The sequence below is a fragment of the Hipposideros armiger genome, unplaced genomic scaffold, assembly GCF_001890085.2.
Source record: "Hipposideros armiger isolate ML-2016 unplaced genomic scaffold, ASM189008v1 scaffold_770, whole genome shotgun sequence".
NCBI lineage: Eukaryota > Metazoa > Chordata > Mammalia > Chiroptera > Hipposideridae > Hipposideros > Hipposideros armiger.
This window is the reverse complement of record NW_017732120.1, coordinates 113,259-138,088: the sequence shown is the minus strand read 5'-3', so window position 1 is coordinate 138,088 and position 24,830 is coordinate 113,259. Positions and strand designations below refer to the sequence as shown.

Below are 24,830 nucleotides of genomic sequence, written 5' to 3'. Positions count from 1 at the left end.
GAGTTAGCACTTGGTAATCAATAGCATTTTATTTATCACTTTTATCATCTTCATTATTAAGAACGTAATATATCTAACCTACTATAAACAAATGTATACTCAAATTTTTATGTAATTTTTTTTCAGGAAAGAGTTATGTCTAAATCTGTATCTAAAATATTTTTTATCCCTAAACCAAATCACTTCTCCTCTAGATATTTTTTCTTTCCTTTCCTCAATGATGATGCTGAAAAATTGGTTATCATACTCCATTTAAAAATCTATTAAAAATTTAGAACCATTTAAACTTATTTCAGTATAACTGAAATGTGTAAGTTAATAGTTTAACTATGTTCATGTTTCTAGATTTAAAAGTTATAGTTAAAATTAATGTGAAATGTATAGTTAAAATTTAAAAAAAAACTTCATTTCACCTTTTATATGCCAAAAGGAGGTGTTGGAGTACTGCATAAATTACCTTTAAGAAGTCTTAAGAAATTTAAAAACCTTTTAGTTTGGGTACATATGTATATATTAACTTTATATAATTTTATTCATTTCATAGAAATAATTGCATACTCTCTTTATGCTCACTGAACAGTGCCTTGTAGCATTTACCATGTTGATACACAACCTCTATAATTATTTTAATGGCTTCATAACATTCTATTAAGTGGATATAACATAATTACCAGATTACCAGGCACTATTTTTTTAAAACTATTATTGCTCACTCTTTTTTTTTTAAGAAAAAGGGGGATATCACACATACTATTGTTGAAGAACAGCTAAAAATGTTACCATTAACATAAAAGCATCAATAAATACACAAATATAATAAGACTACAGTAACGTTTTCAGCAGCAATTTTGACTTTATTACCTTTAAAGCCTCTCAAACTTCTAACTTTGTAATTTAGTTCATTGCAAATAGTTTATAAAAAGGAAATTAAAATGACCAAGTCAGAATTCTAGGGAGCACTTTTTATTATTTTTTTATTATTATTTTTTTAATAATTAAAATTAACTTTATTAACTTTATTACTACAGACATTTACAAACATAAAGTGTCAGGCAGGTCATTTCGGGAGGACACGTCCTGCACCAGGCCCAGGGAGCACTTTTTAAAAAGAGATTTTAAAATTACTAAGCATAACAGTATTTTAACTAAGTTCAACTCGTATTTACCTGAATAACTTCCAAGTCTTGGAGCATTGTTATCTCCCCCATCATAAAAGTCCAGGGAATCCCAGTTATGTTCTGTAGCAAAGCTGACAACTTGTACCTGTGAAATCATCATTACTGTTAAGAACACACATTCCTAACAAAATTAATATACTATCGTCCATCTACATCCCCTAGAAGAGAGAGCTCAAAGCTTGGCTCACATCACGGTGGCCCTTCATAGAAGGCTGTTTTAACAACTGAATTTTGCCATTATGACACTGGCCTCCATGGGCTGACAGTCATAAGAAAAGTCTGTGGGCACCCCGCAGGGTTCACTATGGATGTAACTCTGAGTTTTGCTGTCACCATTTCAGAGCATTTTCTTTATTAAATGCTTGGGGTTCATCGAATGTGTCAGGGCTAGGATCCCAATGCATGTTCCAAACAACTGGTTAACTTTTACATTTTGGAGTGTTAAGTTCTTGTCACTGATTGGGTTTGCTTTAGCTATTAGGAAATAACCAGATCTGTGGTCCACAAACATATAAGAACTTATAACACACATTTTTCTAGAATGATCCTGGATATATTTTATTTTTCCTGTATTTACATAACCTTTGTTCACTTTTCTGATTTTAGTTTTTAAAAATTAACATTAGTATCCTCTATGCATATTATTTTTTTTTAATCGGGGTGACCACTGTTAGCAAAGTTACATAGATTTTAGGTGTACAACTCTGTAATACATCATCTATGCATCACATTGTGTGTTCACCACCCAATGTCAGTTCTCTTTCCATCGCCATATATTGGACCCCATGCACATTTTTAATAGCTCTCAATATGAATGACCAAAAATTACACTTTGGGTATATCTTTTAAAGACTATTTTTATGAATGGAGTCATAATAACTGAATTGCTGTGAAAGTCCCTAGGATTGACAAGGGAAATGTTGGAGTGTAAATCTCTCAGGCCTTAAATTTTATTTAAAGAAAGAGGCATGTGTTACTTTGTTGCACTTCACTTGGCACAGCTTGAGCTTTGCAAGGACCTACAGGACCCTCACAACTGTGGATATTATCTGTTTTTCTCTTTGCTTATTATATATTTTGTACATTTGGAAAAGGGAAAGGAATAACTGTATTAAAATAAATTCATTTTATTTAAAGTCTGTTATAGATGCAAACACTTACTAAATAATTATAACAATTGCACTAATTAGAAATTCCTTATCTACAGAATAGTCCATCATCATTCTTCCATTCCAGTGAACGTTGGTGTCTCCTTTCCAGGGGTGAGTGCCACATGGCAACGGATACCCTGCCTGGGCGGCAGGCATGACGCCCAATGGCAATGTTCCAGGACAGGAAGAAGACCAGAATTAAAGCTGTATGACTGCACTAGAGCAACCACCTCCTTAAACAATGATCAATTCTCTCATCACATCTGAATTTTCTTTCCCTTAAATTCAGGGATAGGAAAAAAGATTAGCTAATTGTTCTTTGGTTGAGAGGTGCTCCACCAAAAGAAATTTACTGAGTTAGTAAAAATGTAGAGGAGGCAAGCCATGAGGGGGATTTTGTGAACCATCAGTAATCCAATTTAGCCACAGCAGAGGGTATGTGCATAAAAGAAAATATGCTTGCAAGGTTAGAAAAAGTAGAGAAAAGTTAGAAAAAGTAGCGCTTGGTGTATAAATATGAAAGATATCAGAGTTATGCCTGGGTTTGCAACGTTCTGGCTCCCTCTACTCTTGAGCTTTTGCAAGAATCTCCTCGGCTTTTACTGGATGTAACCCCTGAAGAGTTGTTAATATTGCTATGCCTTAAGGATTACTTATATAAACCATTGTAATTAAGGTACTTGATTCATAAATTTGCTATAAAATTAAATTGAGTTTAGGGTAGTGCCCAGAGTGTATGAAGGATTAAATATATCTTAGCTAAGAGAGACACAGAGAGAGAGAGGCTATAAAGACTGAACACCGTAATAATTACGCAATTGAGGCATATTCCACTGAAGTTTAGATGGGGGGTAAAAGAAGCACAATCAGGGCTGAGCGCTAAGCATTGCACTGGGTGAAGGAAATAAAAGTGAAACAACAATTTTACTGTTTATTGCAGTAGCCCGTGTGAGAAGCAATGAAAGACTAAAGTAGGTTGGAGGCAGTAAAGATAGAAAGCGGTAGGGCCGGCCGAGTGGCATGTTGGTTAAGAACTGGCTTGGGACGCCAGAAGGCCCCGGTTCGGATCCCACATATGAGGGCCAGTGACACTGCCCTCTACAGCTAAGATGCTGAACAACAGCTCAACCTGGAGCTGGGCTGCCGTGAGTCACCAGCGACGGCTTGGCTGCAGCTCCTGCTATTGGATTGCCATGGGCTACAGTGTGTGGCCAGCAGCCGCAGTGAGCGGCCATCCAGAAGCCGGCGACTGATCTGCCTCACTCGGGAAGAGCGCAATGATGGTGCCAACTTGGGCCAGTGAAGCAACGTCCTCCACAACTAGACTGAAGAACAAAACAACAGCAACTTGTCTGTTCCCCTCCCCTGATTCCCCAACGCTATTCCCTCCCTCAATTCCCCAATAAAATAAAAATCTTTAAAAAAGGAAAAAAAAAGGTAGAAAGCGGTAACCAGATGTCACATGTGTTGCTATAAGGAAGTTACTGGATTTTGTGTGAATCAAATAGAGGAAGAAGTGATAGGGAAGATTTAAGAATAATTTATCTTTTCTTCCCTGAGTTTTTGAGATCAGAGTGGTAGTAAGAAAAAAATGTAGACATCTTAGAAAAGCCTATTATCTAAAATCCATTAAATGGAAAAAAATTCCATTTAACTCCAAATACAGTTTAGCAGACTGAATAATGGTTTCCAAAGATATCAGGTTCTAATCCATGGAGCTTGTAAATATTGCCTTTTATGGAAAATTGTTCTTTCAGATGTGATTAAACTAAGGATCTTGAGATAGGGAGATTATCATGGATTGTTCAGCTGGGCCCTGAATGCAATCATGACTGTTCATTCTTATAAGAAAGATGCCAAGGGAAAGTCGACCCAGAGAGAGAAGGAGAAGGTAATATGACAACAGAGGCAGAAGCTGGAGGGATGCAGTCAGACACTGAGGAATGCTGGCAGCCACCAGAAGTTGGAAGGAGCAAAGACAGGATACTCCCCCAGTGTCTGGGAGGGGGAGAGGGGAGGGTGACAGCCCAGTCCTGTCAGCACCTCGTTTCAGTGAGATAAAGTTGATTTGGGACTTCTGGCCTCTAGTACTGTGAGAAAATAAATTTATGTAATTTTAAGCAATCAAATTCATGGTAATTTGTTACAGCAGCCACAAAATACTAATGCAATTTGCTCCAAGGAACCTGGGCAAACTGTCAATGTATTTTGGCATAATAAACACATAGATACGGTAGAAGACTCAAGTAAATGATTGAGGACCCACTATGACAAAAAGCCAAATGAGGGTCAAGCAAATGGTTTTAAAAAAGCGTAACCGATTCAATGTTCAGAAGTACTTTGCATTAGATGGAGTTGTCCATCATGGCAACAGGATAGTTTTATGAGGTAATGAATTTCCAATCATTAAAACTAGATATCCCCCATACAGACATTCAAATCCCACTGTACTTTGTTTGAAATGTTATTAACTCATGATGATCATGCTATAAATTGACACAATTAAAGTACCAACATCTTTCTTTATGGTTCATCATATAAAGATTACTCTTTGCTTCATAACTGGGTTACTGTCGAATGCAGCCCCTTTGGAATTCTCCCTCCAACATATTTTGCTAAAATAAACAGACAAACAAATGAATACACTCCACCCCACAAACTTCTCACATAATATAAATATAAAAATTTGGTTTACTGACCTATTTTACTCTTGATACCAGTCAAGTAATTTTTTGACTTTTCTGAAATATTATAAATGTAAATTTAAAATTTGAGTTTGTTTTTTTTTTTTTTACTGAAAATTAACTTCTATCCAATTTCATTTTTAATGGATGAAGTCTTGGCTACTTTTTCCATAACTGATATCTATTTCAAGTACTTAAAAGAAAACCTTATAACGCTATTGGAGAAGTCATCAAGCTATTTTTATAAAATATAGACTATAATATTTTGTGAGGCATAATTACCTTCCCTGGAGCATATATTATACTTACTCAGCAGTAAAATGCCATCAATTTATCCAGAAATAATCTCCTTGTAAAACAGAGTAACTCGTCAAATTGCTCCCCTCTCCGAAAAAAATGGTCACAATTGAAATAATATAATAGATACTACTGATTGTCTATAGAATAGCATCCCTCTTCCTTGTTAACAGAGAATTGGTTTCATTCAACTGAATGAAAGCTGTATATATCAGAGGAGGCTGAGCCCTTTGCCTGATCCAGATACTTAATACTGATTTGTTTGAGCCAAAGCATAGTAAGTCTTTTGCTATTGCCCAGTGCATGGCTTAGGAATGAATATGGTTGCAATTTTGATCAACAGAACAGGAGGGAAAGTTTGCTGGAAGGTTTCTTGAAAAGTTCTCTTAACCATTGTAAAGATACATAAGAGAAAGACATTGCATTTTGGGTACTGGACATTGCTGTGTAAAGGCTGCTATGCCTAGAGATTTTGAAGCCATTTCAAGACCATGAGAAAGGAAGCCCAAGAATTAAGCCAATATACTAAGGATGGCAGAGCAGAGAGATGGAAAAAACCTGGGCCAAGAATGATAAAGCAGAACCTCTGAAATAAACAGCCATTGAATCATCTTGCCCCAAGATTCCAGGTTATGTGGAGCAACACATTTTTCTAATTTCTTATGCCATCTTGAATTGTTTTTCTGTTACTTGCAGGTGAAACAATTAATAGTAAGTATTTTTCTATTAGGTTCAACTATGTCCATCAAAAGCACTGGCTATACCTTTAGAAATAACGTGCATCCTGTCATCTCTGAAAAAACTGATTTCAAACATAACAGTGAAAAGAAATAAAATTTAAACATGCTCACTTGAATGCCTGCTCCCTCTGGCACTGTGATCTTCCATACACAATTCAGATTGTTGTCATAAGGCTCAGGATATCCAGGAGATAAAATTGTCCCTTTGCGCTTAGTTAAAATTCCACCACAGGGAACTAAAAGTAAAGCAGTCCAAGGGAGGAAATTAGTTCTAATGCAAAAGATTAAAATAAAACAAATGATCAGAGATAACATCTTAGAAAGATGCTAGACTTACAAACACAATCAGTCATACTATTTTTTAAAATTCATATGAACAATGAAAATTAAGTCTTCCTATACCACAAAAAGTTAAAATAATCAGACACATTAGTAGATAAACTCACAATTCCATACCTAAAATCATACTATAATTCACTCAGTAATAGCATATCATTTGTATTATGTTACTAAAAAGTGCATTGCCCCATTCATGTTAAAAATTGCTCATATCTGGATACAGATTTTTTTGAAGATTTATTTAATATGTGTTACTTTTCCCTTTATGCATCCCATGAGCAGTAATAGCATCCTCTGAGGTGATGATGACGATGACAATTATCTTATGACCATGACATTTATATAGAGCCTACTATTTGCCAAGGGACTCCTGTAGGCACTTTACATAGTTTAACTCACTAAAGCCTCCCAACAATCCAAGGGGATATGAATAAGCATTCTCCCCTTTTTACAGCTGAGAAAATCGAGTCTTTAAAGATTAAATAACTTGTCCAACATCATCACATAGCTAGTAAAGATGCAGCTGGGATTTGAGTCCTGGTATTTTAGCTCCATGTTCTTCAGTTCAAGGAAGATACCCGGTATGGCACCAGTTTGGTTATTGCCAATAGAATTACTACATGAAAGAATAAGTATATAGACCTATTTTAAAGTTCATAAAGGTTTGCATCAAAGGTACTTTTCTTAAGGTAAAATTCTCATGCCACTAGTAGTACCAGCTTGGTTCTGGGCATGACCCAATTATAATTGTAAATACTGTGCAATGTTGGACATGTTCCTTAAACTTTCTAAATCTCAGATACCTTGCCTGTGAAATGGCAATACAATTGTTTCCAGAGGGCTTTTGTGAAAAATATATAATGTAAATATATAATAAGGCACATAAAGAAGCTACCACATGACTTGGAAAACAGTTAGAAGTCAATAAAGTATATTTTCTTTTGCAACTATTGTTATTTTAGGAACCAATGACATGTGCTCCTTAGGCATTTGACTCACAATGCCTATAATGGTGAGATATTAGAATATATCTTTTGTAATACTTTTTTAAAAAGTTAACAATGCATTTTTGTACCACTTCCAAAGCTGAATGCAAAAAGCTAGGATAATTACTCAAAAGAGTGCTCCAAATATTTTTAACAATGTGATAATATATTTAGGGGAAGTCATTTTGTTGTATTTGCTTATAAATCTATATTATTGGGTTATATACAAATTTAGGTTAAATTGGTCAGAAAGAATTTAGACCTCTTAAGAAGAAAGCCAACAGTTTTGCATGATTTGAGAATAGCATGCCAGGAGGAGAGGAAGAATTGTAAAATAAAGACTGACCCCAAGATTAAGAGGAAACACAGTGATTGATAAAGTGCTGATCCTGAGAGGAAAGAAAATACCTTACCAACGCTCTTCCTCTCCATCTTCACTGTCACTATCCTCCCTCACTCTCTTTTTTTTCTAGGTTACCGCATTAAAACACATCAATGGGCTGCCTGTGGCTGGTATATTTTCCATGTAATACAGTCCCCATAAAATGACCTTTTTTTTAAAGCTGAGCCATCCTGCCACCCGTAGGCAGCTCGGCAGCTGCTCAGCTCGGGCCAGGCATCGAACCGCTGTTGCTCAGAGCTCAAACTCTTGAGCGAGCTCTTAACCAACTGAGCCACTCGGCCGGCCCAAAATGACCTTTTTAAAATGACAATTTGATCATGTTACTTCGTTGCTGAAAGTCCTTCAAAAATCTCACCATTGTCATAATTCTACAAATACACATAGTTAATTGAATTAGCCTCTCACTACATCTCCAGGCTTATAGGTACCCATAATTTTTCAAGAGTTCACCCTCCCAATTTCCCATCCCAGTTCAGCCTACTAAACTATAATAATCCTATAATCTCTTAATGCTGTGGCTTGATACTCCTTCTCTCATTTAGCCTACCACCCATGGACATTGCTGTTGATACATGACCTCGCTAACCCTCTGTTGACTCCCTTGTGTGTTAAGTGCCCCACAATTCCCCACAGCACCACGTGGGTTCCTGCACTGCTCTGTCATAGTATTGCTCACACTATGTTTTCATATGTTAGTCTTCCAATAGACTGAAGCGGGGAAGACGAAGTAATCAACGATTTGTCTGGACTTCCGTTCACTGTGGTGCCAAGGTCGTAATTCTTCTATCCTTTGCGTTCCTTCCATGCTGCTACAGTTACAAGCCATCCCCTCTTCTTCACTCTCCATTCTCTTCCTCATTCTTTTCAATAGAATTTTGTCTCCTCCACTCTATTGAAATGACTATTTCAGAGTTCCCAGGATATTTTTGTTGTGATGTGCATTGAAGTTATCACCCATCCACGCTAGTCTAAATCTTAGTAATTCATCTTTCATCCAGTCCATAGGTCAAAACTATAGGACCCAGTTTCTCTTTCTTACATTCAAGTGTACATTTACATCTATGTACAATCTACCAGTAAATTTTGTCAGCCCTATCTTCAAAATATACCTCAAAGATTACAAATTCTCATCGCTGACCTTGATCTTCCTATTTAAATCACCATTACCTTTCTTCTCCACTACTGCAATAGGCTTCTCATCAGTCTTTTTTTTTAATTAAATTTTATTGGGGTGACAACTGTTAGCAAAGTTACATAGATTTAAGGTGTACAGTTCTGTAATACATCATATATATATATATATATATATATATATATATATATATATATATATATATATATAACATTGTTTGTTTACCACCCAGAGTCAGTTCTCCTTCCATAGTTGTTAATAAAAATATTTTTAAAATACTATAAATAAATTTACAGTAAAGAATTNTTTTTTTTTTTTTACTGAAAATTAACTTCTATCCAATTTCATTTTTAATGGATGAAGTCTTGGCTACTTTTTCCATAACTGATATCTATTTCAAGTACTTAAAAGAAAACCTTATAACGCTATTGGAGAAGTCATCAAGCTATTTTTATAAAATATAGACTATAATATTTTGTGAGGCATAATTACCTTCCCTGGAGCATATATTATACTTACTCAGCAGTAAAATGCCATCAATTTATCCAGAAATAATCTCCTTGTAAAACAGAGTAACTCGTCAAATTGCTCCCCTCTCCGAAAAAAATGGTCACAATTGAAATAATATAATAGATACTACTGATTGTCTATAGAATAGCATCCCTCTTCCTTGTTAACAGAGAATTGGTTTCATTCAACTGAATGAAAGCTGTATATATCAGAGGAGGCTGAGCCCTTTGCCTGATCCAGATACTTAATACTGATTTGTTTGAGCCAAAGCATAGTAAGTCTTTTGCTATTGCCCAGTGCATGGCTTAGGAATGAATATGGTTGCAATTTTGATCAACAGAACAGGAGGGAAAGTTTGCTGGAAGGTTTCTTGAAAAGTTCTCTTAACCATTGTAAAGATACATAAGAGAAAGACATTGCATTTTGGGTACTGGACATTGCTGTGTAAAGGCTGCTATGCCTAGAGATTTTGAAGCCATTTCAAGACCATGAGAAAGGAAGCCCAAGAATTAAGCCAATATACTAAGGATGGCAGAGCAGAGAGATGGAAAAAACCTGGGCCAAGAATGATAAAGCAGAACCTCTGAAATAAACAGCCATTGAATCATCTTGCCCCAAGATTCCAGGTTATGTGGAGCAACACATTTTTCTAATTTCTTATGCCATCTTGAATTGTTTTTCTGTTACTTGCAGGTGAAACAATTAATAGTAAGTATTTTTCTATTAGGTTCAACTATGTCCATCAAAAGCACTGGCTATACCTTTAGAAATAACGTGCATCCTGTCATCTCTGAAAAAACTGATTTCAAACATAACAGTGAAAAGAAATAAAATTTAAACATGCTCACTTGAATGCCTGCTCCCTCTGGCACTGTGATCTTCCATACACAATTCAGATTGTTGTCATAAGGCTCAGGATATCCAGGAGATAAAATTGTCCCTTTGCGCTTAGTTAAAATTCCACCACAGGGAACTAAAAGTAAAGCAGTCCAAGGGAGGAAATTAGTTCTAATGCAAAAGATTAAAATAAAACAAATGATCAGAGATAACATCTTAGAAAGATGCTAGACTTACAAACACAATCAGTCATACTATTTTTTAAAATTCATATGAACAATGAAAATTAAGTCTTCCTATACCACAAAAAGTTAAAATAATCAGACACATTAGTAGATAAACTCACAATTCCATACCTAAAATCATACTATAATTCACTCAGTAATAGCATATCATTTGTATTATGTTACTAAAAAGTGCATTGCCCCATTCATGTTAAAAATTGCTCATATCTGGATACAGATTTTTTTGAAGATTTATTTAATATGTGTTACTTTTCCCTTTATGCATCCCATGAGCAGTAATAGCATCCTCTGAGGTGATGATGACGATGACAATTATCTTATGACCATGACATTTATATAGAGCCTACTATTTGCCAAGGGACTCCTGTAGGCACTTTACATAGTTTAACTCACTAAAGCCTCCCAACAATCCAAGGGGATATGAATAAGCATTCTCCCCTTTTTACAGCTGAGAAAATCGAGTCTTTAAAGATTAAATAACTTGTCCAACATCATCACATAGCTAGTAAAGATGCAGCTGGGATTTGAGTCCTGGTATTTTAGCTCCATGTTCTTCAGTTCAAGGAAGATACCCGGTATGGCACCAGTTTGGTTATTGCCAATAGAATTACTACATGAAAGAATAAGTATATAGACCTATTTTAAAGTTCATAAAGGTTTGCATCAAAGGTACTTTTCTTAAGGTAAAATTCTCATGCCACTAGTAGTACCAGCTTGGTTCTGGGCATGACCCAATTATAATTGTAAATACTGTGCAATGTTGGACATGTTCCTTAAACTTTCTAAATCTCAGATACCTTGCCTGTGAAATGGCAATACAATTGTTTCCAGAGGGCTTTTGTGAAAAATATATAATGTAAATATATAATAAGGCACATAAAGAAGCTACCACATGACTTGGAAAACAGTTAGAAGTCAATAAAGTATATTTTCTTTTGCAACTATTGTTATTTTAGGAACCAATGACATGTGCTCCTTAGGCATTTGACTCACAATGCCTATAATGGTGAGATATTAGAATATATCTTTTGTAATACTTTTTTAAAAAGTTAACAATGCATTTTTGTACCACTTCCAAAGCTGAATGCAAAAAGCTAGGATAATTACTCAAAAGAGTGCTCCAAATATTTTTAACAATGTGATAATATATTTAGGGGAAGTCATTTTGTTGTATTTGCTTATAAATCTATATTATTGGGTTATATACAAATTTAGGTTAAATTGGTCAGAAAGAATTTAGACCTCTTAAGAAGAAAGCCAACAGTTTTGCATGATTTGAGAATAGCATGCCAGGAGGAGAGGAAGAATTGTAAAATAAAGACTGACCCCAAGATTAAGAGGAAACACAGTGATTGATAAAGTGCTGATCCTGAGAGGAAAGAAAATACCTTACCAACGCTCTTCCTCTCCATCTTCACTGTCACTATCCTCCCTCACTCTCTTTTTTTTCTAGGTTACCGCATTAAAACACATCAATGGGCTGCCTGTGGCTGGTATATTTTCCATGTAATACAGTCCCCATAAAATGACCTTTTTTTTAAAGCTGAGCCATCCTGCCACCCGTAGGCAGCTCGGCAGCTGCTCAGCTCGGGCCAGGCATCGAACCGCTGTTGCTCAGAGCTCAAACTCTTGAGCGAGCTCTTAACCAACTGAGCCACTCGGCCGGCCCAAAATGACCTTTTTAAAATGACAATTTGATCATGTTACTTCGTTGCTGAAAGTCCTTCAAAAATCTCACCATTGTCATAATTCTACAAATACACATAGTTAATTGAATTAGCCTCTCACTACATCTCCAGGCTTATAGGTACCCATAATTTTTCAAGAGTTCACCCTCCCAATTTCCCATCCCAGTTCAGCCTACTAAACTATAATAATCCTATAATCTCTTAATGCTGTGGCTTGATACTCCTTCTCTCATTTAGCCTACCACCCATGGACATTGCTGTTGATACATGACCTCGCTAACCCTCTGTTGACTCCCTTGTGTGTTAAGTGCCCCACAATTCCCCACAGCACCACGTGGGTTCCTGCACTGCTCTGTCATAGTATTGCTCACACTATGTTTTCATATGTTAGTCTTCCAATAGACTGAAGCGGGGAAGACGAAGTAATCAACGATTTGTCTGGACTTCCGTTCACTGTGGTGCCAAGGTCGTAATTCTTCTATCCTTTGCGTTCCTTCCATGCTGCTACAGTTACAAGCCATCCCCTCTTCTTCACTCTCCATTCTCTTCCTCATTCTTTTCAATAGAATTTTGTCTCCTCCACTCTATTGAAATGACTATTTCAGAGTTCCCAGGATATTTTTGTTGTGATGTGCATTGAAGTTATCACCCATCCACGCTAGTCTAAATCTTAGTAATTCATCTTTCATCCAGTCCATAGGTCAAAACTATAGGACCCAGTTTCTCTTTCTTACATTCAAGTGTACATTTACATCTATGTACAATCTACCAGTAAATTTTGTCAGCCCTATCTTCAAAATATACCTCAAAGATTACAAATTCTCATCGCTGACCTTGATCTTCCTATTTAAATCACCATTACCTTTCTTCTCCACTACTGCAATAGGCTTCTCATCAGTCTTTTTTTTTAATTAAATTTTATTGGGGTGACAACTGTTAGCAAAGTTACATAGATTTAAGGTGTACAGTTCTGTAATACAATATATATATATATATATATATATATATATATATATATATATATATATATATATATAACATTGTGTATTCAACACCCAGAGTCAGTTCTCCTTCCATCATCACATATTTGATTCCCTTTACCCTCATCTTTCGACAAAGAAGCCAAAAACACACAATGGAGAAAAGACAGCCCCTTCAATAAATGGTGCTTGGAGAATTGGAAAGTCACATGCAAAAGAATGAAACTAGACTGCTATTTATCACCGTGTACCAAAATTAACTCAAAATGGACCTAAACGTAAGAGCTGAAACAATAAACTGCATAGAGGGTACTAAACTTATGGACCTTGGGTTCAAAGAGCATTTTATGAACTTGACTTCAAAAGCAAGGGAAGTAAAAGCTAAAATAAATGAATGGGACTATATCATATTAAAAAGCTTCTGCACAACAAAATAAGCCATTGACAAAATAAAGAGGCAGCCAACCGAATGAGAGAAGATTTTTGCAAACAACACTTCCGATAAGGGACTAATATCCAAAATATATAAGGAACTCATACAGCTCAACAACAAAAAGACAAACAATCCAATTAAAAAATGGCAGAGGACCTGAATAGACATTTCTCTAATCAGTCTTAAAATGCCTCTACTCCATCCCTCCTTACACCAGCCGCTGTGATTTTCTAGAAGCTATGATCACATCATTCCCTAACTCAATTAATTCCCATGCTACTTAGAAAAAATTCAAAGTCCCCACAGACTTTAAGGCTCCATATGACTTGGCCTCGGCTTTGCCTTTTCCAACTCTTTTTCTATCACTCTCTCACCATCATAAATTCTGTTCCTGGGATTCTTGCTGTGGGTTGAACATGTCAAGACCTCTCTCGCCCTCTATATACTTGCTTACCTCCCAGACTCCTATATAAACCTTCCATTTGGGTATAAAACAGCAGCATTTCCTGGATGTCTTGTTCTAATCTCCAGACCCTGCTTACTTTTCTCTGTAGTATTTACTATTATCTGAAAGAAGAGGCTATATTTAGTGATGTGTTCTATTTCCCTCCACTAAAACATGAACTCCATAAGGCAAGGATCCTATCTACTTATTCAAAACTATGTTGCCAATTCCTAGAATAATGCCTGGCATTTAATAATCACTCAATATAAGCTTGTTGACTAAACTGTTGAATGACTGGCTGTATATCTGTGTATATCTTGTGGGTATATAAGTTAACTCTTTACCAAGCCTGCATCATAACTTTTTCTCCCAGTGTTTTCCTAATCAAGCCATATTTGTTAATTCCACTTGAATCATTTTATTTTTTACCAAAATATACTACAAAAGTATTCCCAAATATACATGACCACATACATAATATTTTACAAAGTTTCATTTCCCATGTGTATTGTTTAACCTAACATTTGTTTCCTATTTTAGAAGGGATATATTATAAATTTCCCTTATGATCAGTATTACACTATATAACATATGGATTAAGAGAACAGGCTTTAGAGTCAAGCAGCCTGGACTCAAATCCTAATTGTGCTTTTGTCTTTAGTACTGTTAGAATTACTTATAGCCTAATTCTGCTTTTACTATCTATAAAAGAGAAATAATAATACCTCCTGGTGTTGGTATCAATATTAAATGAGTAATGCTTAATAGTGTGCTTCATACAAAGGCTAATAGTTCATTATTATATTTAACAACTTTTTCATGAATGGATGGATGGATGAATAAATGAATCAAAGAATGAGGGTTCAGATCCCGTGTATATTTCTTCATCTATTTAATTCCCACTATAAGGAAAGATGATATGGACAGGTGTTGCCAGGGAGCCAATACAAGTAAAGTAGTTCTTTCTGAGTCTCTAAAAGACTTGGAAAAAAGAAACCCAGATACAGGTGGTGGAATAAGCGGCTGATTAAAGACATTTTGCCTAAGGCCAGGAAGTGGCAGGTTCAGGGACTTTTCAAAAGAGACCTCCCACTAAGGTAAGTGCTTATGCCTAAGGCCATGTATTGTCAGAGCTATTAGTGGCTGCAGGGGTTTATTTGAATCACAGAGTCTCAGGGAGAGCTTGGGGTATTATGAGACTGCAAATTTTAAGAAGTCTGAAGTACAACAAGGTCAAATTTGGAAGATGAAAACACAGTCTTCAGCATATTTTTCAGTTTCATATTTCTTCCAGGTCCAATGTTCTCATCAAAATATTACTGTGCTTTATGATCATTTTCCTAAGAATGGCTTGATATAACAAATTTGTACAATATTATTAAATTTTGTTTTCATATTCATACTGGTTATTTGAATTTGTGGATCCCCTATCTTAGTATTTGACCATTTTAACTATAAGCACGACTTACATATCATGTCTAATGGGGCTGCTTTCCAGTCAACAGTTTCATTTCAAAATTACTGAAATTTTATTGTGTTTCATTATGACAGAAAAAAAAGATAAAGTGGTGATAGCAGTAATAAGAACTGTAAAACTGAAACAATACAACTGAGATGGAAATCATTAGGAATGTGCAAAGCTGTTTTTGTTTCAACTGGATGCTCACTTGGCTTAAGCTGTTAACTGAGCATTCATTGACAGTGGCATCAGAGAAAATACAATCATTATGGATAAAATCCTGAAAATAGATTGTCAAAGGTTATATCTAAACTGCAAAGTATAAACAGATAATTTGTTCTCGCTCAGAATAAAATTACCCATATAGTAAATAAGTCTATTGTTTGTGATTTGCCCGTGTAACATTCCTATTGGTTTTTCTTAGAAGAGTTTGAACTACAGATAGTTTGTAAAGGTCCAAGCAAGCAAAGTGAGCAAGGTCTTTATCATGTGGCAAAAGACTGAAACTGAAAACGCACAGGCCCGGACTCAGGATGGTGGCCAGTTGTTTACCTCCACAGAAATTCAGGAAATTACCAGTTACTTGCTGAAATCTAATGATTGAACAAATGTTTATTGATCACCAACCATGTGTGAGGGCCTCTTTAGGTTGAGCATAAAAACAATATAGTGGCAAGAGTGAGGAGGTCAAGAAAGATAAAGAAATACACACACACAAAAAGAACTATATATAATATGGTGGGTGGTTGCCCCCCCCAAAAAGCAAGGTAAAGACGTAGAGAACAAATGGAGCATGGGCAGCAGGGAATTATTTAGATAGGATGTCCAAGGAAGATAATCAGGTGGAGACTTGAGTGAAGTGATGCAGTCCACCCAGAAGAAATCTCATGGATGCATGTTCCAAGGAAAAGAAATACAAACTTCAAAGATCTTGAAGCAGTTAATATTTTATCCATTAACAGATACTGAAAATGAACACTAATTAAAGATAATGATTTGATATCAACCTAAAATAACTCTGCACTTTACTCTCATATTTGAATCTTTAACACATAAAGCCTGGCCCGGCCAAGTGGAGAATTAGTTAAGCGTTAGCTTCGGATGCCAGCTCCGAGCAGCAGTGCTCTGGTTCCGATCCCACATGAGGGCCAGTGACGCTGCGCCCTCTACAGCTAAGATGGTGAACAACAGCTCAACCTGGAGCTGGGCTACCGTGAGTCCCCGGCAACAGTGTAGGCTGCAGCCCCTGCTGCAGTGGGCTGCTTTGAGCTACTGTGAGTGGCTGGCAGCCAGTGTGAGCCTCCGGCAGCCGGCATGAACTCATGTGAGCCACTGTGAGTGACCGTCCAATGGCCGGCGAGTGACTGCCTCACCCGGGAAGAGCGCAATGATAATACCAACATGGGCCAGTGAAGTGATGTCCTCCACAACTAGACTGAAGAGCAAGGGGACAACAACTTTATGTTCCCCTCCCCTAATTCCCCATTAAAAATCTTTAAATATATATATGACGTAAAACCCCTTCTCCTCCTCCTCCTCCTCCTCCTCCTCCTTCTTCTTCTTCTTTTTCTTCTTCTTTTAATATTTTAAGACAAATGATTTTTATTCAGGACATTTAAAGCTAAAAATATTTATAGTTAAAAAATAGAATGGCAAAGTAAATTTTCATTTATGTAAAGATGAACAGTTGAATGTAAAGGGAGCCAAAATTTTGCCACCCTGAAACTGCCCTTTGGGGTACTAGTTTTAAACTGTTAATTAAGAAATAAGACTCAGAAAGAACCTTTGACTGTCCCCCTTTTCCTGCCCAAGAGATTCAGACAGAAACCTGCTTCTGGAAGGAAATCTTAGAATGCTGCCTTAGCCTAATTTGAATTAAGCATGGTAAATAAGGACATCAGGCAGGGGCCTGTTAGCTAGATACCCCCTGTGTCCCATCATTTCTGAGTTGGCTGGCAAGAACGATCCTGCCATGCATGATCTGCTCTACCTCAAGAATGTCTCCCATTCTCACTTCTGAAATCTGATACCCCTTCCCACCCTTTCTCTTTTGTCCAAAAATGTCTTATATACCCAATATTTTCTCACTGTCTTTGGAATTTTCATGCCTATGTGAATTCCCCAGGCACATGTATTAACACTTGGATTTTCTTCTGTTAATCGGATGTATGTTGTTTGAATTATGTGACCATCCAGAAGAATTAAAGGGGAAGGGGAATTAATTTCCTAGCCAGGACAGACAAAATGGTAAAACCGAAATTGAGCTACCATCCAACTGTCATTTAGAATCATCCCCTTTCTATTTCTTGTCTTACATGGATCCCATATGTCTTTCTGTTACCTGTTCTATTTTCTAGATTTACACCTGTTTTATAAGGTGAACAGTGATTTTTTAAATGGTATAAAGTCCATTTCATATGATCTTGGCAGGAAACAGAAGTCATCTGATACAATTTCTATTGCTAGGTGTGTACTTTCAAACCAATGCAAAACCAAAGGTAGTCTGTTCTATGTTTAAAGACTCTTCATAGATGCAGTGACAAGTTTCACAAAAAACCCATGGACCTAAAAATAGATGGATTTTTGATAGAGAAATTGTAATGGCTTCTGAGAAAGTCATCTTTTGCCCCTAAAGTAGAAACTGGCTGAATCCATCTAGGCTGGGGACAGCACATTAGCATTTACTCTGGAAGTTGAATGTCACTCATAGACTTGCATAGCCTAGTGGCTGCTAGGAGCTCTGTCCTTGCTGAGATGAATCCATAATTGAATGCCATGACCTTCCTTTAATTTATATGGATATTTACATCTAATGGGAAAAACACGGGGAATAACCAACTGACACATTTGACATACAAAAAAGTTTTGTAATAATAATATAGAATAGGGGTTTTCTTCTGCTTTAAACAAAAATGGTTTATGTTTATAATTTAGTGTGCTTATTCTCTATTCTCTACCTCCCCAAATATTCTTTTTTTTCTCTCATTTTCCTTTCCTCTTCCTAACATCTTCTTTCATTTTTCCGTTTTTCCTTTTTTCTTTAATGTCAGCTCATTTCTTCCCTTTATCCTCTTCCTCTTTCTAAACCTGTCTCATTTAAACCCTTAAGGACAAAAGAAATTTCCTTGGGTAATGTAATGTTTAAATTTTTCAGGGTCAGAAAAACAGAGTGCAAACCTTGATTAAATATATGCTTTCAAGGCCAATTAGAATTGTAGTGATCATTTTTATTTTAACTTTATTTTTATTTTATACCCTTGCTAATAATGAAAAAACAAACCATTAATATATGCCTATTGTATTAAATCTTTCTTCTTTAACTATTTGTTCTTAAATGCATCAGTTGAAGGAAAGAAATTTCACAGTCCTTCTAAGTAGCATATACTAACAAATAATTACTATAATTCTAAGAAAAGTATCATTCTATTTTCTAAAAGTCTTCCTTAAAAATTTTAAGTGCAAAGAAAAATCTGGTTCGGATCCTACATGAGTGCCAGTGACACTGCCCTCTACAGCTAAGATGGTGAACAACAGCTCGACCTGGAGCTGGGCTGCCATAAGCTACCGTGTGTGGCTGGCAGCCAGCATGAGGGCCGGCTGTCAGCATGAGCTGCCGACAGCCGGCATGAGTTGCCAAGAGCCACCGTGAGCTGCCGTCCAATGGCTGGTGAGTGACTGCCTCACCCGGGAAGAGCGCAATGATAATACCAACATGGGCCAGTGAAGCGACGTCCTCCATAACTATACTGAAGAACAAAAGGACAGCACTTGCCTGTTCCCCCTCCCCAATTCCCCAGCACTGTTCCCCTCCCCCAGTTCCCCAATTAAAAAAAAAGTAAATAAAATCCTATGTGTAAAATAAAATTTACATATAATAACGCTGAAGTGTTATTAAATCAACATAACAACAAGTAAAAATCAATAATAGCAAACCCTTTATGAACACTGCATGTAGTTTCTATATTCTAGATAGAAATCCTTTAGAATTTCAGTCTTTTCTCCTGATTCTATGGTGGAGAGTTTGGCAACAAAAATAACTTAATTCTTGAATTAAAACCTTCCTTGCTTCCAAGATCTATGCCAAGGCTTTAAATCGTTTAATAGCCATAATAAACCGATGAAAAAATTATCTTATTTTCTTCTTTTATCAATATGGGTATTGAGAATCAGAGATTATGTAAAATTTACAGGCTCATGTAGGAATTTAACACGACAATTCAGTGTTAAGATCAAAGCCGAGACTTATCCAAGATTTAATTAACCCTTATTCTGCGAACCTACTACAGTTCCCATCTGAACAATTTTATTCAGTTTCACATGATTCTTTACAGCTTTTCCTCATTAATTAGGACATTTACATAAGTATACAAAGAGAATTTTTAAGGAGTACTTCACACATTTACACTTCAGTACTTTGCATGTATAGGTACTTTGAACACTCTAACTGGAGGAATAGACAGATTTTTTCAATGATATTTAAGATTAATTGGCTAGTTTGTGAGTTTCCATATCTCATCATATTACTCTCTTTTTTATAATAGATGCTTATCTTGAAGGAATTTTCATCACATATGAAACTCAGCAAAGACAACTACTTATCTAGTTACTTTCTATTACATGACAGTGATATGTTGCATGAATACCTACATAAATAAACTAAAAGTGACACAGAAACCATCATGTAAATAATAACTGGGAAAAGTGAGGCAGAAATCATGATTGATTCCTGACATTTATAAAGAAATATTTAAAAATACATTGTGAGGGTGAACAGATTTATTATTATTATGTGTCTGTCTTCAATTATTAAGTCGAATTAAAAGCAATGTAATTTCCGATTTATGCATATTGCATGACTAATTTTCTCACAGACATGTAGGAACAATTTCTCTCGGCTCATGGCTCCTTAGTTTAGGATAATTTATTTATTACTATTTGTTAAGAGTAAGCAGTCAACATATATTGTGCTTCAGAAGGAGGAATGCTATCTGTTTTGTCTTTATGAGAGTATGAAAGTGAGCAGGGGGGAAAGTCTGTTTGTTCCATTAACCTAGCTCTATGCTGGGTACAAAGTAGAAGGAACATCAAGTTCCATGATTCATTCTCTTTACTTGTTGACTGTCAAAAATGTATTTTAATAAGGTAAGAAATTACACATTGTAAATAAAATGTAGATATCAAATTAGGAAAGAATTAGTTTATAAGTCAAAACATAAAGAGAAGCAGTCTTCTATCATTCCGGTTGAGGTTTGAAGTCAGTACCAAACCCTGCCCCTACTCCACCGCTTACTATGCTACCTCCCTCTAAAAAGAACTGTTTAACCTCACCAACACTCAGTTTATTCATCTGTAAATTCTGAGAGTTAGTTCTCCATAGGTATGCTGTGATGATTAAATTAATGTGTATTTAAATTACTCAGAAAGGAACCTGGCAAAAAGAATGCATTGAATAAATGATAATCATGTCAGAAACTGCAGTTATTTAGCAGAAAGAGGAGAAAGTTGAAGAGCTCTTAACAGACTTCCAGTGTTTTAAATTATTTTTAGGTGGTTTTCAACAAATAAAAGGATAATAAAAGAACAGTTCACATTCCATTAATTGTAGTGGGCAGAAATAAAATATTGTGGTAAGAAAAATGGTCTGTGAACTACTCTAGATATATCTGTTTTGAGGAGCAGTGATATCAAGTTCCCAGAGAGATCAAGAGACCATCCATCTTCCTTTTTATTTATAATAGTCTTGGTTTATACCATTTTCCTAGCACAATTAATAATATTGTCCTGATTTGAGTAGTAAAAGATTATTCTACCTAATTAGAACAAATTCATCCCATACAAATTATTAATACAGATTCTATGAATATGTATCAAATACTTTACTCCTTCCTCCATAGAAATGAGTATACCTTTCATATCACCTCACAATTTTAAAACATATTTTATTTTAATGAACCATGAGCTAATATTATGTTAAATCTGTGTAAAATATGGTAAAATGTGTTCTTTGAAATTAATAATAAAAACCATAGGTACATGTAATTTCTTTTCATGTATGGCAAGACATGTCATTAAAAATAAATTTTTTGAACCATAAGTGTATTATGTTACATATGGTTATATGTACACTCATGTCTTCAGTATAAAAACAAGTAGAGAATTGAGATTTTGAAAATGAAAATAAAATTGTGTTTATCTTTTAGTTTTTAAAAGTCTTCCTCTTATTTTCTAAACCACACACCAATAAAACTTGAATGAGAAAGAACTCATTAGGAATATTTCTTAACCTGAGATTAAGTTTTACCACTCTTTTTTTAATTTAATACCATATAATTTAAAAAGATGCATTTCCAGATCTGCTCTTGGGGCAGAGAAGAAAGCAACTTCCCAACCTTCTACATTTTTCATATCTGTGGAACATTACATGAACCAAAAGTCATTGTAATGATCCTGAAATACTATACGATTCTAAATTATTTATTTTTAACCATTTAGAAAATATTGTAGCCTGTTTCATATAACTTAGCAGGGCAAAGAACCCGTAACTTAAAAAAGTGTATATTTTATTTACCAATTTAAATTAGATATAGCAATGCAAAACTAAAGTAAAACAATGAGATTTCTGGCTAACCTTGCACATTCTATATACTCAAAGCATTACCACTTACATTTGTGAAAGACTGAGAAACTCCCTTGTTTTATATTTTTATACATATCTATAAATAATGGAGAAAAAACACGTTTATTCACTAATGCATACTGTCTAATTCTTTTGATGCCAAAGTAAAATATGTCCCAAAAAATCAGCTTCTATGGTTCTTAAAAGACGTATAAATTCTTTACATATTGGGATAGAAATCTTTGCATAAACTTTAAAAAATAAAAATATTTATTTAAATAATCCCATATCATTAGCATTCAAATTCTATTATTGGAAAAATTATGTATATTTTAATAAAAATAAATCAATGCATGAGGAAACTTTCCAGCTAATTCAATAGTAAATAGTTTTCATTGATTGCCTCACACCTCAATTACATCAAATATCCACTCTAATTTGCATAGTTAGGTACATTATAACTAATAAAGCATTTAAAAATTAATGCATAACTATTAAATCTCAATAAAAATTACAAAAATTGCAAGAAAATTAATTTTGTAACAAAATATGTATAAGCACAAAGCATGCAAAGTTACATACTCACCAATACAGGTAGGTAAGGAATCATTCCATTGGGCCAAAGAATTGGGCACTGTATCACACCTAATTGCAATGGATCCACGGAGAATATATCCTGGATTACATTCAAAAAGAACCAATGAACCGACTGCAAATTCATTGCCAATCCTTCTTCCAAATCTTGGTTCGGGCACAGAACTGCACTGTGTGGAACTTGTTCTAGGAACAGCTGCATACAAAGAATTATTGATTTTAACTTCATATTTAGTAGAGAAATACATATTTCAAAATGAAACAGATTTCAAAGACATTTTCACTTTTTATTAAAACTTTGACCATTGGAATAATTTCTAAAAGTTTCAAAATTAATACAGAATAAAATACAATTTAAAATATATATTGTCATCAAGATTTTTTCTTTAAAAACATTTTGCTTTTGATCCTTTAAACATCAACTAAGTTTTTGTTTTTCTATTTTTTGTTTTACCAAACTCTTAGTAATATAACAACATAGGTTGTGTTATATATTTCAATTTATAGGATGGTAACTGAATAATATAATGGATACCAAGTTCACAAAATATGTGTCAGGTTTCATGAGATATTGCACAATTTTTTTTTAGTAGTTGGTCCTTAAAAACATACATTTAAAAAAAAAAAGCAAACAACATATAATTGATTTCATAGAATGTTTACAAACTTAGTTGTTCAAAACCAGTTTTGATGAAGACAATAGCTATATTCAGGTTAAGTAGAAGTCAGACAGATTAACAACAATAGAAACTTTTGTTTTAATAATACAATATCAAATTTAAAACTGCTTTTAGGATGTATCGTTATGTCTTTCAATTGTAACTTTTTTTTCTTTTGTTTAATAAAATAGAATGATAACAGGATGTTTTTTCTTTTTAAAACACATACAGATGGGATTAAAGAGTTTGACAATAGCCCAAAAAATGATATGATGGATTCCAAATAGATTGATTCCTTTTATGTGAGTTGAGTAAAAGTGATTCAATTTTCAAAAGTGCCTTTTAAAGTTATAATACCCCACATTGTTAAAAGAGGGAATGCTATTAAAAATGAAACAGTAAAATATTATAACCAATATTATAAATTGGATAAAGGGCTTAATAAAAATATCAAATGTAAATTTCTTAGGAGTAAAGTTCAAGATACATTTGAGAATAACTACTACATGATAATATACAACTAAAATAAAATACTTCAAATGATAGCTCTCTATTTTAATTTAATTTAATTTAATCATAAAGTAGAAGGTTGTCTATAAAAGTGAGAAAAAAACATTGTCAACTGATTTTCAATTGCACAAAAATATTTAATAGCCATGAAGAACACTTGAATTCTCCTAAGAAAATGAGAACTAAAATTTTAGAATGGAATAGGATTTCCTTCGCATGTCTAAGTACATCAGCACAAAATTTTGTACATTTTTAATTTAGGGTACTAGACTATGAGGTAAATAGAGTATGTAGAAAGTGAAGCATTGCCAGAAAAAACAAAACAAAACAATGTTTTGAAAACAATATACTGGAAGAAAGGAAAATCATACAATTAACTTAAGAATGATGATGAAAGCAATAGGTATTTTTTGACTTTGGTCAAAGTAACAGCGCTGTAGTGAAGGGAGAGGGAACAGGGCAAACTGTCAAAAAACCCAAACAAACAAACAAACAAACAAAAAAACAGTCCACATCTCCTATATGTTTGTGAGGAACTGTTCATTCAATTACTCTGAACACAGCATGGAAACTTGATATTATTCCTTAAGTGTGTTTCTAGGCTACTGGGTCACTTACCTTGATAAACAAAGTGAAATCCCTTAGCTGTTATTGGTCCAACTGAAGTAAATCGAATTGTGATCTGATTACCTGAACTCAGTGGAAGTGATTCTCCTACTCAACAAAACAGACACTAAGATATCATAAATAATTTCATTCAGTAAACCTAACAAATTATATTAATTTACACTGTCATTTGAAAACGTCAATCTATGTGCTATCAAATTACTTTAATATATCCTACTGACAATATATTTTCTTTGGGTTCAGCTTCAATTGCAACCTTTTCACTGAAAGGCTTTAATTACATTTTGATACATATTGCCTCATTCTTTAAAGACTCC

At 34.7% G+C, this 24,830-nt stretch overlaps 1 protein-coding gene across 1 annotated transcript in view; it reads right to left on the bottom strand.

Annotated features, from left to right (window-relative positions):
- Nucleotides 1–24,830, bottom strand: part of CSMD3 (CUB and Sushi multiple domains 3) — a gene marked incomplete at its 5' end in the record, with an annotated part of 280,868 nt that overhangs the window by 144,044 nt on the left and 111,994 nt on the right. The window contains 4 exons of the mRNA XM_019628256.1: nucleotides 1,167–1,263; nucleotides 10,269–10,393; nucleotides 22,710–22,913; nucleotides 24,505–24,600. Of these exons, the coding sequence (XP_019483801.1) occupies nucleotides 1,167–1,263; nucleotides 10,269–10,393; nucleotides 22,710–22,913; nucleotides 24,505–24,600 (522 nt within the window). The remainder of the gene's footprint in view (nucleotides 1–1,166; nucleotides 1,264–10,268; nucleotides 10,394–22,709; nucleotides 22,914–24,504; nucleotides 24,601–24,830) is intronic.